This window comes from Ochotona princeps, chromosome 17 (assembly GCF_030435755.1).
Source record: "Ochotona princeps isolate mOchPri1 chromosome 17, mOchPri1.hap1, whole genome shotgun sequence".
In the NCBI taxonomy this organism is placed as follows: domain Eukaryota; kingdom Metazoa; phylum Chordata; class Mammalia; order Lagomorpha; family Ochotonidae; genus Ochotona; species Ochotona princeps.
In genome coordinates, this window is record NC_080848.1 from 13397306 (window position 1) to 13415616 (window position 18311).

The following is an 18311-nucleotide window of genomic DNA, read 5'->3' on the forward strand; positions in this document are numbered from 1 at the left end:
CACTGGTTTCCCAGGTACATTACCAGGGAGCTGGATCAGAAGTGGAGAGACTGCAACACAAACTGGTGTTCATATGCAATGCCAGTACTGCAGCAAGCAGTGTTAGCTGTCACGGCAAATTGTCAGCCTATTTTTCCTTTTTTCTTTAAAGACATTTTACTTATTCAAAAGTTGAAATTACAGAGAGAGGGGGAGAAACAGGGACAGACACAAAGAGAGCTATGTCTTCTACCCGCTGACTCACTTCCCAGGACATCACAAAGGTAAGGGTAGGGCCAAGTAGAAGCCATGAGCTCCATCTGGGTCTTCCATCTGGGTAGCAAGTGCCCAAACACTACAGCCCTCTTCTGCTGCGATTCCCAGGCCACTAACTTACAGCTGGACTGAAAACGAAGCAGCGGGCCTGGCATGGTAGCCTAGTGGCACACTTACATGTGCCAGCATCCATATGGGCACCAGTTCATATCCTGGCTGCTGTGCCTCCCTTCAGCTCCCTGCTTGTGCCCTGGGAAAGCAATCAAGGATGGCCCAAAGCTCTGGAACCTGCACCTGCATGGGAGAACCAGAAGCTCTGGCTGGTGCAGTCACTTGAGGAGTGAACCAGCGGACAGATCTTCCTTTCTGTCTCTCTTCTCTTTGTAAATCTTTCAATAAAAATTGATTACTTAATTAATTAATTAAAAAAAATAAGAAAGAAAGGATCAGCACGACAGCATACCTAAAGTCCTCGCCTTGAATGCACCAGGATCCCATATGGGCACCGCTTCTAATCCCGGCAGCTCCACTTCCCATTCAGCTCCCTGTTTGTGGCCTGGGAGAACTTGAAGAAGCTCCTGGCTCATGGCTTCGGATTGGCTTAGCTTTAGCCGTTGCAGACACTTGGGGAGTGAATCATTGGACAGAAGATCTTCCTCTCTGTCTCTCTTCTATGTATATCTGACTTTCCAATAAAAATATATAGATTTTTTAAAAAGATTTACTTTATTTTTTATTGCAAAGTCAGATATGCAGCGAGGAGGAGAAACAAAGAGGAAGATCTTCTGTCTGTTGGTTCACTCCCCAAGCAGCAGCAATGGCCAGTGCTGAGCCAATCTGAAGCCAGGACCCAGGAACTTCTTCCAGGTCTCCCACGTGGGTGCAGGGTCCCAAGGCTTTGGGTCGTACCTGACTGCTTTCCAAGGTCACAAGCAGGGAGCTGGATGGGAAGTGGGGCTGCTGGAATTAGAACAGGTGCCCATATGGGATCCCAGAGCATTCAAGGCAAGGACTCCAGCTGCCAGGTCACGGCAGCAGGCCTGAACCTGGATTATTTAGGGAGTCCACCAGTGGACTCTACCTTTCTAATAAAAATAACAAATAAAATTTTAAAAAATACAGACTCTGAAACAATGTGCTATTGCATACGTACTAAATGTTGCTTTCTTGGCCTCCCAATGACATTAAAAATTTCCCAAGCACAGGAAACACATCTTACAAGGCTGCTTCCCTCAGCATGGCTAGCCGCGCTGTGCTGAGCACACAGGAGTTCTATAACACTTTCTCAGCTAATGCATTCCAGGTACCAAGAGCTACACCACCACCACCCTAAGAAGCCGCAGCCCTACACGGTCAGGCGAACACCTTCGGCATCTCTTCCACTGGACAGCTGGGTGAAAACCCCGAAAACAGCAGAAGACATGTTCTTGCAAGGCACTGGTTGAGATTTTAAATGAGCAACTCTTTCCCCTCTCTAGGATATATATTTTACCCATGAGAGTGAAAATGGAAACAGCTCCACTGTAACCAGTTCACATGGTTCCAAATTTGGTTAATTTTTCTTCCATCTCTGAAAAAAGATTTTTGGAGGTTATAACTGAAATTTTCCAGGGAAACTTAGTAAAATAAATCCTAGTCCTCAATATCCTTTTCTTTAAAACAAAGATTTACTTATTAGAAAGGCAGACTTACAGAGAAGGAGAGACAGAAAGATCTATCTGCTGGTTCACACCCCAAATGGCCTTAAGAGCCAGAACTGAGGCTGTCTAAAGCCAGAAGCCAGAAGCTTCTTCTGGGTCTCCCACATGGGTGCAGGGTCTTAAGGACTTGGGCCATCCTCCACAGCTTTCCCACATAAACAGGGAGCTGTTTGGGAAGTGCAGCAACTGGGACACAAATTGGTGCCCCTATGTAGCATTAGCATATTGAGTCATGGCGCTAACCTTTTGAGACTACTTTTAGACATCAGGGAATCCTTTTACAAATTACTTTTCTCTGGAGTCGTGATACATTCGCTTGTATCCTTCCCAGAAAGACCGAAGACACAAGAAGGAAACTCCAAGGCACCAGGCAACATCGGCTGCCTATTCCCACTAGTGCTGCGGTTACTTACAGTTCTCCAAACCAGAGCTGTGAATCCCAGAAAACAGGGAAAATGAAAGTATTCTAGCACTGCCATCAAGGTAGCCCAGAAGACTTGTGAGGAAGACAACAGCCTGTGGAAGGGCTGCCCTCTGCCCTCCCTGGGCAGAGTTGTGTGGGAACAATTGCTTCTCAGAGGTCAAACATTCTTAAAACGGGAAGAGACACACCTGTAAATTCCACACCTTCTAAGTTTGTTGAGTAAGCAAGATGATGTCAGCTCCAAGGTCAAATCCAATTCTCTCAGAGCCCATTATCAGTTTTATGAATTACAACACTGGCAGGGGTTGTGCACCCAAGCATGACTTCAGAAAAAGATACAGCTCTATCACAGAGAGCTTAAAGGGGTCAGTCATGTCCACCGCCATCTCTAGCCCTTAGCTGAGGAAAGCCATGGCTTGCTGCAGAAACGGAAGTCAACTCATGGGTCTGGCAAGGTGGATCAACAGGTTAACCCTTCTCCTCCCAAGCGCTAGCATCCCATGTGGGCACCGGTTTGTGTCCTGGCTGCTCCATTTCCCATCCAGCTCCTGGTTAGTGGCCTGGGCAAGCAGCAGAGGATGGCCCAAAGCCTTGGAACCTTGCACCTGTGTGGGATACCCGGAAGCAGCTCCTGGCTTCAGACTGTTACAGCTAAGCTCTAGCCATTGTAGCCACTTGGGGAGTGAAACAGCAGATAGAAGACCTTTCTCACTGCCTCTCTTTTTCTCTGTAAATCTGTCTCTCTGATTAAAAAAAAAAGAAAAAATGTTTTCTAAAAGAAATTTTTTTTTAATTTTTGATGATGTTTGCATAGTTGATCAGGGTGGGAACGATCAAGGATTAGGAGAAAATGGGTGAGACCATTGTTTCCAAGTTATCTTTTTTTTTTTAAACATTTATTTATTTTTATTGCAAACTCAGATATACAGAGAGGGAGGCCCTGTTTCCAAGTTTTCTTCCTCCTGTATCTTTGGGAAGCGGGGAGACAAAGGCAGATGCTGCACCCAGCCTCCCAATCGCCTCAGTATCCTGGATGGGGAATGGCCACCGGATGTCATCCCAGTGTCTCTGATGTGGAACATGCTCTGAGGGTTTTGTTTATGTGATTTCAAAACAAAATAAAATTGAAAAAAAGTCAATTCACTAGGGAAAAGAAATCCAGCAAGTCTGAAATGTCAACAGGAGAGAAGGCAATACAAACCAAGTCTCCCAAGCAAAGCTAAATCAAATGGTCTTTCACATGAAATCACAGATGAGCTAAGCCACACACACTGAGGGCTTAACACAATGCCCAAGACAGAATAGCAACAGCAAGAGAGAACAAGGCCTGGCGCCGTGGCCTAGCAGCTAAAGTCCTCACCTTGAACACGCCTGGATCCCATATGAGCACCAGTTGTTATCCCAGCAGCTCCACTTCCCATCCAGCTCCCTGCTTGGGGCCTGGGAAAGCAGTCGAGGACGGCCCAAAGCCTTGAGACCCTGCACCCACGTGGGAGACCTGGAAGAAGTTCCTGGCTCCTGGCTTCGGATCGGCCAAGCACTGGCCATTGTGGTCGTTGGGGAGTGAATCATCGGATGGAAGATCTTCCTCTCTGCATCTGACTTTGCAATAAAAATAAATAAATCTACAAAGAACAGCCATTTAAAAAATCTGATGCATGTTTTAGAGAGCAAGAGCTCCCAACTGTTGTTTCACTCCCCAAATGCCCACAAAGGCCAGGTCTGAACCAAGCTGAGGCCAGGATTAGGGAGCTTAACCCAGGTTTGCCCCCATGCGTGGCAGAGATCCAAGTGCCTGAGCCCCTCGGGGTACACAGCGGCAGTAAGCTGAATCGGGAGTACAGCTAGGACTCCATGGCAAGCACTCTGATGGTAGAGGTGGGCTTCCCAGGGTTCTAATTGTTGTACAAAATGTTCCCCCAGAAGAAAACCAGCAAATATCTACCAACGATTCTTCAGTGCCTTCTCAGTCAGCAGCACCAGGAAAGTGTTTGTTTTGAAACAGCGATCTTGTTGAAGAATTTTAGGGTTTTTGTTTTGGTTTGGTTTTGGTGCGTTCAATTGAAAGCACCATAGTCTGTGTGCCTTCAAAGAACAATCACGCACAGGGGCAGGGGCTGCTTGAGACACCCACATCCCACATGGGACCGCTTGGGATCAAGCCCCACGCCTTGCTTCCCAACCAGTTTCCTGCTAATGGTCAAGGTCTTGACCGTCTGTCACTGACGTTGGCGCTGTGGGCTCCTGGCTTCAGTGTGGCCCTGACTGGCCAGCTGCAGGCATCTGGGGAGTTAACAGATGAAAGATCTATCATTCCACCTCTCAGATAAATAATGACAAGGCCACCTTCCTTGAGGAATCAGAAGGGAGGCTTAAAGGATGGCGATTCCAGAGAAAGATCTAGAAGAGTATCCTACATCATTCAAGTCTACGTGCTAGGACCCTATGGCCATGGACCCACAGGGAAAGGGTTAACTGCGACTTGATGAGGCTGCGCAATGGGGGGTGAGCACATTAGTCAAAGATGTGAAACATCAGCAAAATGAGTTCGCCTGAGCAGCAATCTCCCTGAAATAGGCTCTCCTTCACTCCTCATTTCTTCAGCTTTCCAGACTCTTCTCTTTCAAGCAGATCTTGATTAGTTTCTTTTTAATTGCCAGTTAATTAGGAAACAAAATTAGAACACTTATTTGGTATCAGTGATGAGGCTTCTCTTTTCAGAATTCTGCTTTGATCTAGTTTTGAAAAATCAAAAGCTCAAGCAGGAGAAATTAAGAAACAGCAAGTACAAAGATAACTTCTTTCAAGAGCTCAGTGCAGCCCTAAGCCATCAAACACACATGGCAAGAAGCACTCTGGGAAAATCTGAAGGAAAAAAGCAAATCAGGATAGTTTTATGGAATCGACTTTCAGAAAGGGACTCTCTTTTAAGTTTCTTCACGAGGATAACATCTCACAATCAGGAAGCAGGAAAAGTCTGTAAGTCATACGAGGGACTGGTTCTATGGTGTCAGCAGGTTAACACACCGCTAACAACGCCAACATCCCAAATGGGCACCAGCTTATGTCTCGGCTACTCCACTTTCGATCGAGCTAACGTGCCTGAGAAAGCAGTGAACATGGCCCAAACTCATGGATCCTGACTCGGACGTGGCCCAGCCCTGGCTGTTCCAGTCATTTAAGCAATGAACCAGCAGACAGAAGTTTTCTCTTCTCTCTCTCTCCCTTTCTTTTTCACATAAATAAATGAATAAATCTTTTTTTTAAATAAATAAAATCTTAACATAATAGTAACAACAATAACAGAAAGAACCCATAGGAACCTGCTCCATGGAAGAAGACAGCAGGAGTTTGTCACAGCAGTAAAGGCGCAACTTGGGACTCCCACATCCTAGAACAGAAAAACTAAAGACAAGACAGATACATATATGCTGGTCCTCATCCGCAGGAGCAATTTTTCTTTTTTTTCTAGATGTATTCATATTTATCAGAAAGGAACATTTACAGAGAGCAGGACAGAAAGAGCTTCTGTCCACTGGCTTACTCCCCAGATGGCTGCAACGGCTGGAGCTGAGCCAATTTGAAGTCAGGAGTCTGGAGCCTCCTCCAGGTCTCCCATGTGGGTGCAGGGTCTCAAGGCCTTAGGCCATCCTTCACTGCTTTCCCAGGTCACAAGCAGGGAGCTGGAAGGGAAGTGGAGCAGCCAGGACACAACTGATGCCCATACAGGATGTTTGCAGGTGAAGTATTAATCAGTTGAGCCATCATGCTAACCTCTATACATGAGCTATTACATTAAAAAACTGTTTATACTTATTTTACAACGGATGAAACACATACTAACTAGAAATACCAAGAACCAAACTTCAGGATAGGTGTTTGGCTGGTAAATACCAGCAGCTAAGCCACCGTTACAGAACCCCTGGCTCCACTGCCGGCTGGGCTCCTGATTCCAGCTTCCCACTAAGCGATCCAGGGTAATAGCAGGTGACGGCTCACTGCCTGGGTCTCTACTCCCACAGCTGAGATCAGCCAAGATCTGGATGGAGTTCTTGGCTCCGACTGAGCCTGTTCTAGCCCCAGCTGTGGCAGGCATTTGAGGAGTGAAGCAGAAACTGACAAGCCTGAGCACAGGAGCCATCACCCACTGCCTCCAAGGATACATTAGTCATAAGCTGGACCAGAAACAAAGCAGGTGGGACTCAAAAGTCACTCCATTATCAGATACAGACATCCCAGGAGCCATGATACCAGCCTCCAGTGTTGCTTTTAACTATTGCCAACGTTTTCTGCATATTATAATTCACTGGCACTGAAGGGAGAAACCCCTTTAATTCTTCTATGGGAGCTGGTTCTGTGGTATAACAAGTTAAGCTGCTGCCTGAGACACCAGCATCCTATATGGGCACTGCTTTAAGTCCCAGCTGCTCCACCTTCAATACAATGCTAATGGGAATAGAAATGGCAGAGGACAGCCCAAGCGCTTGGGTACCTGTTACCCCTGAGCAATTGTGATGAAGCTCTTAGCTTCTGGCTTTAGCCTGACCTACCTGACCTAAGCCTGGCTTTGGGGGCTATCTGGGAGGGAATCAATGGATGGAAGATCTCTCTAACTCTTTCTAAAATACATAAATCTTTATTTAAAAGAAGAAAAAGAAGAAGAAAAACCTGACATCTTCTCACTCTTTGACAGGAAATGAAACCCTATTAGCACTGGGTCAGACACATTTGCCAGTCATCCACCCAGCAAAAACTCCTAAATACCCACCAAATGCCAGGCGTCTGGAGCAGGGTCCAGCACTGAGGCGAAGGAGGTTAAACTGCCACCTGGGATGCCAGCATCCCATGTGAGCTCAAACCCTGGGTGCTCCACTTCTGATACAGCTCCTTAGTAATGCATCTAGGAAGGCAAAAGATCACCTAAGGACCTGAGCCCTGTCACCCATGTGGGAGGCCAGAATGACGTTCCGCGTTCCCGGCTTCCACCCAGCCCAGATCCAGCCGCTGTGGTATTTAGGAACTAAGCCAGCAGACAGAAGTACTCGCTCACTCTCTCTTTCTGCAACTCTCCCCTTCAAATGAATAAATCTTTAAGCGGGGGGGGGGGGGGGGGGGAGGAAGAGAAAGTAAGGCAGAAACTGAACATATTACACAAAACTGTCAGATGTAATTTAACAACTGTCATTAAAGAAACCATCAAAAGGGCCCGGAGCAATGGTTCAATTGGCTAATCCTCCCCGTTCGAGTGCCAGGATCTCATGGGCACCAGATTACATTCTGGCTGCTCCATTTCCCATCCAGCTCCCTGTTAGTGGCCTGGGAAAGCAGTCGAGAACGGCCCAAAGCCTTGGGACCCTACACCCATACAAGAGATCTGGAAGAAACTCCTGGCTTCAGATCAGCTCAGCTCTGGCCAGTGCGGCCACTTGGGGAGTGAACCAGCGGACGGAAGATTTTTCTCTTTCCTTTCCTCTGTATATCTGCCATTCCAATAAAAATAAATAAATCTTGAAAAAAAAAATCAGGCCCAGCACAGTAGCTTAGCAGCTAAAGTCCTCGCCTTCCTTGGGACCCTGCACTTGCATGGGAGGCCAGGAAAAAGCTCCTGGCTTTGGATCAGTTGAACTAGGGCCATTGCGACCACTTGGGGAATGACCCAGTGGACAGAAGATCTTTCTCTCTGTCTCTCTTCCTCTTTACATCTGACCTTCCAGTAAAAATAAATAAATAAATAAAATGGGCCCAGCATGGGAGCCTAGTGGCTAAAGTCTTCGCCTTGCATGTGCCCATATGGGCGTCAATTCTAATCCCGACGGCCCCTCTTTCCATCCAACTCCCTGCTTGTGGCCTGGGAAAGCAGTCAAGGACGGCCCAAAGCCTTGGGACCCTGCACCACCATGTGGGAGATCGGGAAGAAGCTCCCGGCTTCAGATTGGCTCAGCTTGGGGAGTGAATCACTGGATGGAAGATCTTTCTCTCGTCCTCTCTGTATATCTGACCTTTAAATAAAAATAAAATAAGTCTTTTTCCTTTCTTTTTTTAAAGATTTATTCATTTTATTACAGCCAGATATACAGAGAGGAGAAGAGACAGAGAGGAAGATCTTCCGTCTGATGATTCACTCCCCAAGTGAGCCGCAACGGCCGGTGCGCGTCGATCCAAAGCCGGGAACCTGGAACCTCTTCCGGGTCTCCCACGCGGGTGCAGGGTCCCAAAGCCTTGGGCCGTCCTTGACTGCTTTCCCAGGGCATAAGCAGGGAGCTGGATGGGAAGTGGAGCAGCCGGGATTAGAACCGGCGCCCATATGGGATCCCCGGGGCTTTCAAGGCGAGGACTTTAGCCGCTAGGCCATGCCGCCAGGCCCAAAATAAAATAAATCTTAAAAAAAAAAATAAATCGTTTGAAAAACTAAATTTAAAAAAATCAAAAAAAATTTTTTTTTTTTTAAAAGAAAGCAAACTGTGAGAAAATTAGGGATGATCAAAAGAAAGAACGGACGGGAATCCCAGAGCTGCAGTCCCGGTGTTATCTCATTCAATCTGCATCTAACTTTAGGTTCAGTAACTTTCCCACGGTCCCAGGAGTATTCAGTGTCAGAACTGGGCATGAATTGATCTCTAGTCCACGGTTTTCCCAGCACACCATGCTGCCCCAGAAAGTTGATGACCATGTGTTGGCTCTCCCACAGATTCTAAGCATTCACTCTGTCTTCCAGACTAGACCTTCTGTGTTTCACCTGCCAGCCCAACCACATTCTCACAGATGTCTAGATTAGGGATGCTAATAAATTTGATTTGTTCACTGAAACCATAACTGAGCATAAGAAAAAAACACATTCAAAGTTGGTCACATTATCACTCCGTTGTACTACAAATAAAATACAAAGCTATCTGGCAAAGTTTTATATATATATATATATATATTTTTTTTTTTTTCTTGGAAAGACAGATTTATAGAGAGAAGGAGATACAAAGAGCAAGACCTTCCATCTACTGGTTCACTCCCCAAGTGGCCACAACAGCCAGAGCTAAGCTGATCCAAAGCCAGGAGCCAGAAGCTTCCTCAGGATCCCCCAAATGGGTGCAGGATCCCAAGGCTTTGGGCCATCCTGGGATGCTTTCCCAGGCCACGAGCAGGGAGCTGGATTGGTTAGAGGAGCACCTGGGACACGAACTGGTATCCACACCAGCTCCTGGTGCCGGCAAAGTGAGGATTTCGCCACTGGGTCATTGTGTCAGGGCTCTGGCAAACAGTTTTATAAAGTGATTTATGCGGCTGGTGTGATAGCTCAGTTGGCTAATCCTCCTCCTGTAAGTACAGGCATTCCACATGGGCACTGATTCATGTCCTGGCTGCTGCAATTCCCATACAACTACCTGCTTATGACTTGAGAGAGTGGCAGAGGATGGCCCAATGCCTTGGGACCCTGCACCTGTATGGAAAACCTGGAAGAAGCTTCTGGCTCCTGGCTTCAGATTAGCTCAGCTGCTTCACTTCTGAGAGAGCTCCCTGCTAATGTACCTGGGAAAGCTGTGGAAAATGGTTCAAACGCCTGGGCTCCTGAACTCACAAGGGAGATTTAGATGAAGCACTTGGCTCTTGGATTCAGCCTGGCCCAGACTAAGCCACCACAGCCATTTGGGCTGTGAGCCTTTCCTCTCTCTGCTTTTCAAGTAAATAATAAATAACTAAAACAAAACTACATAAAGACCAAACCAAAAGCCACACTTTCACTTCTGAAATGACTTTCACATTCGACAACTGGAATCAGTGAATCTAATCTCTACTGAGAAGGGCTGCCCTTTCCCTCCCTTGAGTTCCTCCTTCCTGTTTCTCAGCATTTCCATACTCAGTAATATCAAACTTCAAAACAGGGGTTTTCTTTTTATTATTATTACATGAGAACTTGCTGTGAGTTACAGCAACGGAACAGAATCTTATTTAAAAAACAAATTTGGATAGTTTTTCTCTACACTTTTCTGAATATTTTAAATGCTGATAGATAGTATAAGAGCTGATATTTCAAGCCTAATTCACCACAAGATAAAGAATTTAAGCACTCCTTTACTCTACCAAAACTACAAAGTAGCAAAATAAAAAAGGTAAAAATGTTACTCAAAGGCCTCAAACTTGTCTTTGCCTTCACTACCAACAACACAAATGGCTCGAGATTTTTCACTTTGAAAGCAGACAGGAAGCGAGTCATTGAGCACCAGCCCTGGGAAGAAAAGTGAGTGATACATTGTGGCTTTTACAAGAACAATCGATTTCACAAAAGAAACTCCAAGCTTGAAACACCTGTTTTCTTTCTTCTCCAAAGTAACAAATATGCTGGATACAAAGTTAGAAGACCCTGAAGCACAGATCTCAAATAAGACTCAGGAAGCAACATCGCTACATTTCTGAAAGCTGGGAGCCTACTGCACAAGATTAACACAGCAAAGATGCCGAAGACATAATTATAAATTGCTCAGAAAAACATGGATTACTGGTAGCAACGGATATCGTATAAATCAAGACGTGATCATACACAGCTAATTGCACAGGGTTTATAAGGCGAGTTTATCTTTTGGGATTCTCTGGCAGTGATATTTTACAACATAATTATATATAAAGTCTGCAGAGCCTGATGTATTTCCTCATTGGAAGTGTACGGCGGCGAAACGTTTTATTATTCATTTATTGCCAGTCACGTTGTTCACACACCTCTGCAAAGTAACGTTCCCTTTGTAACTGCGGTTACTAGACTGCCCCACGCCGTGCCGGAGGACACCGGCGTCCGAAACGGACTTCTCGCCGGACGAGTTTCAAACACCAGGATGGAGCATCACACACAACTTTTACATAATAAAAGTACTGAATGTCTTCAGCCCCTGAAAGACTGAGTACCCCCTCGTGGTAAAAGACAAGGACAGGAACCAATCGCCAGGCAGGATCCTAAGGTCTTAGCCAATAAGGACATGGGGGTGGGGTTAAGACTAAGCTCCCGGTGACTTCCCCGCACCCCGGAGACTCAGGTTGTGGGAAACTGGGAGGGAATTGGACTCCGAGAATATCATTACCCCCGGTTGTAGCTGTTTTCCTCTTCGTTCTCGCAGTCGCTGCAATGATCATGGCCGTTTCCATTTCCTTCCATCATCTGCGGCAGTGAAGGTGCCGGCGGCTTCACTGCTGTCTCACTCTCGTCCGCCATCTTGAGTTGCGAGAGCCGGGCTCCGCGCCCCGCTACATGGGGGGTTTCTATTGGATGAGGGACACAAGCACCGTCTTCTGGGTCTCGTAGTTTTTCCAGGGGAGGGACCCGCCACTGGGAGCGGCTCTTAACCAGGAAGTCTGAACAAGATGGACTACAATGCCCAGAAATCATGAGGACAGGCTGTGGGAGGTGGGAACAGAAATACCCGGAAGACTGCGGGAGGAGAACGGCCGCGAGGTTGGTCGGGCAGAAGTAGCCCGTTCCGGTGGTCGCGCAGCATGTTGGGAGTTGTAGTTTGAGGGTGAATGGGGTTGCGGGCGTGGAGGTTTCAAAATCCAAAGTTTGCCTTCTACCTGCTCTTGTTAGCGCCGGACCGCGGGCGAGCGGTTATTGGTTTCCGTTAAGGACCTTTGTCATTCCCGGGTAAGTGAGAGAGCTTGAGGCCGGAGGGTACGACTGGCGGGGAGCCCGGACGCCCAGGCTTTTTGGAAGGGGCTTTCTTGTTAAAGGCCCCGGTTGGCTCCCGGCCACCTTTCTCACCCGGGAGCGAGGGCATTTCAAAGGCTCCTGAGAGGCGGCGAATTACGATGTGCGGTGCACTGACCCGGAGTCCGAAGGCCTGATCGATGGGCAGGCAGGGCTCGCCGCCCCCGAGCCTGCAGGTATCTGGTTCCAAGCTCTCCCGCTCACTTTGCTCCACCCAAGTCACAAGGCCTTTCATGGGCACTGAAGTGCCAGGCTCTGCGGGAAGGCATATTGCACTTTATCTCCTGTAATCCGCTCAGCTAGCCTTGCCTGGGATGTGTGAGCTCTTTGACCCTCCTGCACCCCCGGAACACCTGCGACTCTCAGGGACTGGAAAATGGCAGTCACATAGCTAGTGAGCAGCCGAAGCAATCGGTGTGTCCCACTGTCTGAAATCCAGGCTCCCCGAATCCTACACCATCACTGAAGTCCCATCGTGTCACGTCTGGCAACCCCACCCAGAAACCCATCCTGTGTTAAACTGGACTGCATTGCCCAGGCCCTTGGGTGTCATTCCTATGATGATGAATCATCTCCCCTGAGCACCTCAAGAGGGCCCAGAACGATGGGGTCCTCTTGCTAAAGGAGGACCCCTTCATGGGTCGAGGACAGTGGGTAGTGCGAGAAGGGGTGATGCTCACCAGCAGAGAGCTTCTGTGGCCAAAACAGGTCACTGAAGGAAGAAGGGCCAAGCAAGGGGAGGAACGATTCCCATCTGACTGAGGGAAAGAAAACACAAAATGTGGATCTAAACATAAGCCTCTCTATCAGTGGCAGGGACAGCAAATGTGACCCAAAGCCGCAGATGGTCCCCCAAGACTTATATTTGGCTTTGAAAGGCAGTCTGAGAAGCCCACTGGGCTGAGAGCCATCAGCCACTCTGGGGCTGCACAGGGCCCAGGCTGATGCACCACAATGCCTTCTGTGCAGCTGCAGGGCTAGGGAAAGAGGGTAATAATAGCCTCACAGGCGGATTGTGGACTTAACAGTGCCAAGTGGTTCCTCTGCTTTCGTTCTTACAGCCCTCTGGGGTGGTGAGGGAAGGGAACTCGAAGAAAGTTGTAGAAATACAACCCCCAGCTGACACCAGTGGCAGAACTTGGGCCAGCACTCATGTCTCATTTCATGATGCCCAGACCTGGGGCTGCTTTGCAGGAGTTGAGTGAACATCGATGAAGCGTAAGCAAGGAAGAGGATTCCAGGGGATGAAGGGGCTGCTTTCTGTGGACTCTGCTCTTCAGTAGTTCAAAACTTAAGCAAGACCCCCCTAGGCTGTATTTTGTTTGTAAATGTTTATTTTCGAGGATGGTTCAATGGCTAAATCCTCACCTTGCAAATGCCTAGATCTTATGGGCTCCGGTTGGTGTCCTGGGTGCTCCACTTCCCATCCAGCTCTCTGCTTGTGGCCTGGGAAAGCAGTTGAGGACGGCCCAAAGCCTTGGAACCCTGCACCCATGTGGGAGACCTGAAGGAAGCTGCCAGCTCCTGGCTTTGGATCAACTCGGCTCTAGCCATTGTGGCCATTTGAGAAATGAACCAACAGTTGGAAGACTTTTTTCCTCTGTATCTCCTTCTCTCTGTAGATCTGACTTTCCAATAACAATAAATAAATCTTTAAACAAAAATTTAAAAGCAAAGACTTTCTCTTTAAAATTTATTTTTATTTGCTTGAAAGACATAATTAAATATACAGAGAGGAGAGAGATATCTCCCATCTGCTGGCTCACGCCACAAATGTGCGCAGCAGCCAAGATGAGGCCAAACTGAAGCTGGCTCTTTTGCATGGGTGGCAGAGAAGTGCTTGACCATCCTCTGCTGCTCCTGGGGTGTACTAGCCAGGAGCTGGATGTGGAATGAGGATGTCCCAGGCTGTGGCTTCACCTGTACCGCACCGCAATGCAGTACCACTGCCCAAGATCATAGCACAAATGGACAGGTTTTGCCTAGTGGAAGACCTTTCTGGAAGGTAAGCAAGTACTGTGGCTGTTGTGACCAAGGTCAGAATGTTGGAGATGCAGCAGGTGCTTGGTCCCTGTGACACCGGAGACCTGGATGCTGCTGCCAACTCCTGGCTTCACCTTGGCCTGGCACATACTGTCGCCAAGTGAGGGGTAAACCAGGGAGTGAAAAATCTGCCTCTCCCACTGTCTGTGTAACTCTTTCAGAAAAAAAAAATAACAACAACAAAAAAGTAAACCCAGAGTTCTGGACTCTAGCACCTTGAAGGGACCTCAGAAACACCTATTCCTTTTTAGTGCTTGTATTAGTTCGTTCATTCCCAGAATGCCTGCAACAGCCTGGGCTAGGTAGGCAGTCAGGCTTTGAACCAGAATCTTTGATATGGGATGCAGGTGTCCAGGCAGCAACTTAGCCACCTGCCCCCAAAGGGTATGTTTTTACAGATATTCAGTACATGTGGTCCCTGTTGTTAACTGACCACCTGCCGTTTTGTTGCCTATGTTGGTTTGGATTCATAATCACTTTGTTGCAGAATGACAGCCCAAAGCAGGGTAGTGTCAAGTTTTCAAAAGAGTTGTGCATATTCCCCCACCCCTACTCCTGCCTGGAGAGCTTTCCACTTCTAGACAGCTCCAGTTGGTGAAAGTTGACCAAATTATGCCTTTAAGAGTTACCAGAAGACACATCCCTGTCCTTTTCATTACATTGTTTATGTACATTATGTACATAAACAGTACGTATCTAAGACTCCTTTTCACCAGGGGAGCCCTCCCAACTCTCAGAGCTCATTGATGTGTGGAGTCAGGACTCTCCCACTTGGCTCGGCTGGTTCCTCCCATCCGCCTTCCCCAGCAGAGACGTGGCAAGAAGAGGGTGGCTGGGGGGCATCCCTGTGAAGTTGTCCCCTCCTGTAGCTACTAGTGTGGGCTCCCGCGGGAAACTCTGCATGGCAACAGTCTACACTTGAGGCTGCAGTTTGTGGCCAGCAGTTCAGAGGCAAGCTGGGCTGTGGGAAAAAGGGTGTTGTCTCTTACTAGTACAAATTATATTTACTCCAAACTTACCAAATCAGATGTCTCAGCCTTCACCCGCTGATCCTGAAAAACAGGGTGAGGATCCATAGCACCCTCAAACCACACGTTGTTCCCAGAAGAAAAGGCACCAAAAGATGATTAAAGTGATGGAGTCCCTGCTCCTGACCCTGACCTGACCTACTCCTGGCTATTGTGGGGCGTTTGGGGAGTCACCCATCAGATACATAGGGAGGGCCTTTGTTTTCTCTGTCTCTCCGCTTTTCCCATAAATCAAATCATTTCAAAAAAAAGTGTGCATGGTCCCAGCGTGGCAGCCTAGAGGCTAAAGTCCTCACCTTGCACGGGATCCCATATGGGCAACAGTTCATATCCCGGCTGTTCCACTTCCCTTCCAGCTCCCTGCTTGTGGCCTGGGAAAACAGTCAAGGATGGCCCAAAGCCTTGGGACCATGCATCCACGTGAGAGACTTAGACAAAGCTCCTGGCTCTTGGCTTCAGATCAGCTCAGTAACAGACACTGCAGCTACTTGGGGAGTGAACCAGCAGATGAAAGACCTTTCTTTCTGTCTCTCCTTCACTGTGTAAATTTGGATTTCCAATAAAAATATGTGAATCTTAAAAAAATAAATAAAATAGTGTGCCAGGCAACTTCTCCCCAGAAGTCACTTAAAGTGAAATTATATATAGATATAGATAAAGATACATTTGAAAATAACAAGGCCTGACCACATGTGGTTAAATGACCAGTGAGCCTGAGCAAGACAGATAAGTGAAGGAGGGATGGGTGGGGTTGCTGCTCTCTGGGCAGCTTCATGAAGGAAGCTGACCTTGCAATAGTTTTGGAGGCTGCTCACACACTGTCTCTGGACCCCTCCTGAGCTGGAGTCCAGCTGCAATTTTACTTTGGTGTGATGGCCTTTGGCCATTTTCCCCTCACAAGACCTTGTGTTCTAAGAGAGCTGACAACAGGTTGCATTTTTCTTTTCTTTTTAAGATTTATTGTCATTTGAGATACAGATTTACAGAGCGAGGGACACACAGAAGACTCCCATCCATGTTTCAATCCCCAACTGACTGCAACAGCTGGAGCGGAGCTGATCAGGAGCCAGAAGTTTCTTCCAGGTCTCCCACACAGATGCAGGTGCCCAAGAAGTTAAGCCATCCTCCACTGCTTTGCCAGACCATAAGCAGGGAGCTGGATGGGAAGTGGAGCAGCTGGGATTAGAACCTGCACCCATATGAGATCCCAGTGCTTGCAAATGGAGAAGTAGCCTGTTGAGCCACCATGCCAGCCCCAAGAGGTTGCATTTTCCTCAGCCCTGCATCCCTTGGGCTAGTGTACTGTAGGCCATCAGTTAACAATTTCTGGAGTCTCATATCTAAGAGTGAGCGAACAATGAGAAAGAACAGTTATGGTTTTCAGCCTGGAAAAACATGGCAAAGAACAGAAGCAGGAAGGCTGGGAAACCCAACCCCTCTTGTTTGCAGGCGGCATTTGCCACTCACAGCACGCACAGTGCACACCCTTGCTTGGCTTTCTACCATGCACAGTCTTGTCTGACCCCGTGTGATGAGCAGCACAGGTGTTACTCCCATCGTACAATGAGAAAACAGGAGTTCAGCGCTTTGTCCTGTTTCGCTGCTATTTAGAGTAGTGTTCAGGCTTGAACCTGGTTGATGTAACACAAAGCCTGGTGCAATGACTACATCACACTCCCCCCTCCGCTTCCCCAAGGGAGAGCATATGGTGAGACATATGTCTGGAGTGGTGAGCTGGGCCAGTGATGAAAGACTTTAAGTTGCAGGTGAAAGAGTTTGGACTTTATCTTCTCAGTGGTAGAGCCTGTGGGAGGTTTTTGTTTTGTTTTTTTGGAAGCTTTTAAATAAAGGATAAATATTAATGATATTTGTGAAGTATAGTATAAATTTAATTGCGTATTAATATTTATTTAAAATAAACATAGGGAAATTTTTAGAACCAGGAGTCAAAGGAGTCATTGCTAATGGACCCAGAGGGTTGTTTCAAAGACTGGGGGCAGTGCTGTCTTCCCAGCCTCGTGCTCGGCACCAAGGACATGAAGGTGACTGAGTGGCAGGTCACTGTCAGGAGGAAATGAGCTCCTGGCATAAGCAACTAGAGGCAGCTCAAAGCTTATTATTGCTCTCCTGAAATCACAGAGCCTGGGGCCTCACTGCAGAACTGCAGCAGCCCAAGTTTGAGTAGGAGAGAGATCTGGGAGGAAGCCCCTTCCAGCAGCCACCATTTCATATGGCTCTGGGACTGCCCCAGGCAGAGGAAGGTGGTCCATGAAGGTAGAGCCATAGGCAGCAGCCAGCCTTGGGGCTCAGCAGGTTAAGCCAGGCTGCTCTGCTTCTGCTCCAGCTCCTGCTAATGCGCGTGGGAAAGCGGCACAGGAGGGCCAACCACATGAGCCCCTGTACCCACAGCGAAAACCTGAATGGAGATCCTGGCTCCTGGCTTCAGCCTGGACCAGCCCCAGCTGTTGCCATTTAGAGTGAAACAGCAAATGGAAAATCTCTCTCTCTCCTTGAAATAAATACATCTCAGGCCCGGCAGCGTGGCCTAGTGGCTAAAGTCCTCGCCTTGAACGCCCTGGGATCCCATATGGGCGCCGGTTCTAATCCCGGCAGCTCCGCTTCCCATCCAGCTCCCTGCTTGTGGCCTGGGAAAGCAGTCAAGGACGGCCCAATGCATTGGGACCCTGCACCCGCGTGGGAGACCCGGAAGAGGTTCCAGGTTCCCGGCATCGGATCGGCGTGCACCGACCCGTTGCGGCTTACTTGGGGAGTGAATCATCGGATGGAAGATCTTCCTCTCTGTCTCTCCTCCTCTCTGTATATCTGATTGTAATAAAATAAATAAAATCTTTAAAAAAAAAAAGAAATAAATACATCTCTAAAAAATAAATGATCTTAATATAATTTTAAAAATATTTATTTGAAAAGCATATTTACAGAGAAAAGGAAAGACAGTGAGAGATCCTCCATTCGGGCTCGGCAGCGTGGCCTAGTGGCTAAGGTCCTCGCCTTGATCCCATATGGCCGCTGGTTCTAATCCCGGCAGTTCCACTTCCTCTCTATCTCTCCTCCTCTCAGTATATCTGACTTTGTAATAAAAATAAAATAAATCTTAAAAAAAAAAAAAAAAAAGAAAGAAGTACATGAGTAAAAAAAAAAAAAATAAAAAAATCAAAAAG

The 18311-nt window shown here is 47.5% G+C and overlaps 2 protein-coding genes across 6 annotated transcripts in view; one reads left to right on the top strand and one right to left on the bottom strand.

Moving 5' to 3' along the window:
• Positions 1-11749, bottom strand: part of NMT1 (N-myristoyltransferase 1) — a 30429-nt gene extending 18680 nt beyond the window's left edge. Inside the window, exon 1 of the mRNA XM_004597279.3 lies at positions 11442-11749. Coding sequence (XP_004597336.2) covers positions 11442-11746 — 305 coding nt within the window. The 5' untranslated portion in view covers positions 11747-11749. The remainder of the gene's footprint in view (positions 1-11441) is intronic.
• DCAKD (dephospho-CoA kinase domain containing) overlaps positions 11688-18311 on the top strand; it is a 28053-nt gene continuing 21429 nt past the window's right edge. For 3 of the 5 annotated variants that reach the window (XM_058676506.1, XM_058676505.1, XM_004597372.2), the window contains exon 1: positions 11819-11998. The gene's annotated coding sequence lies outside the window, so the exon portion shown is untranslated. The other 2 variants (XM_058676508.1, XM_058676507.1) reach the window with 1 other exon arrangement.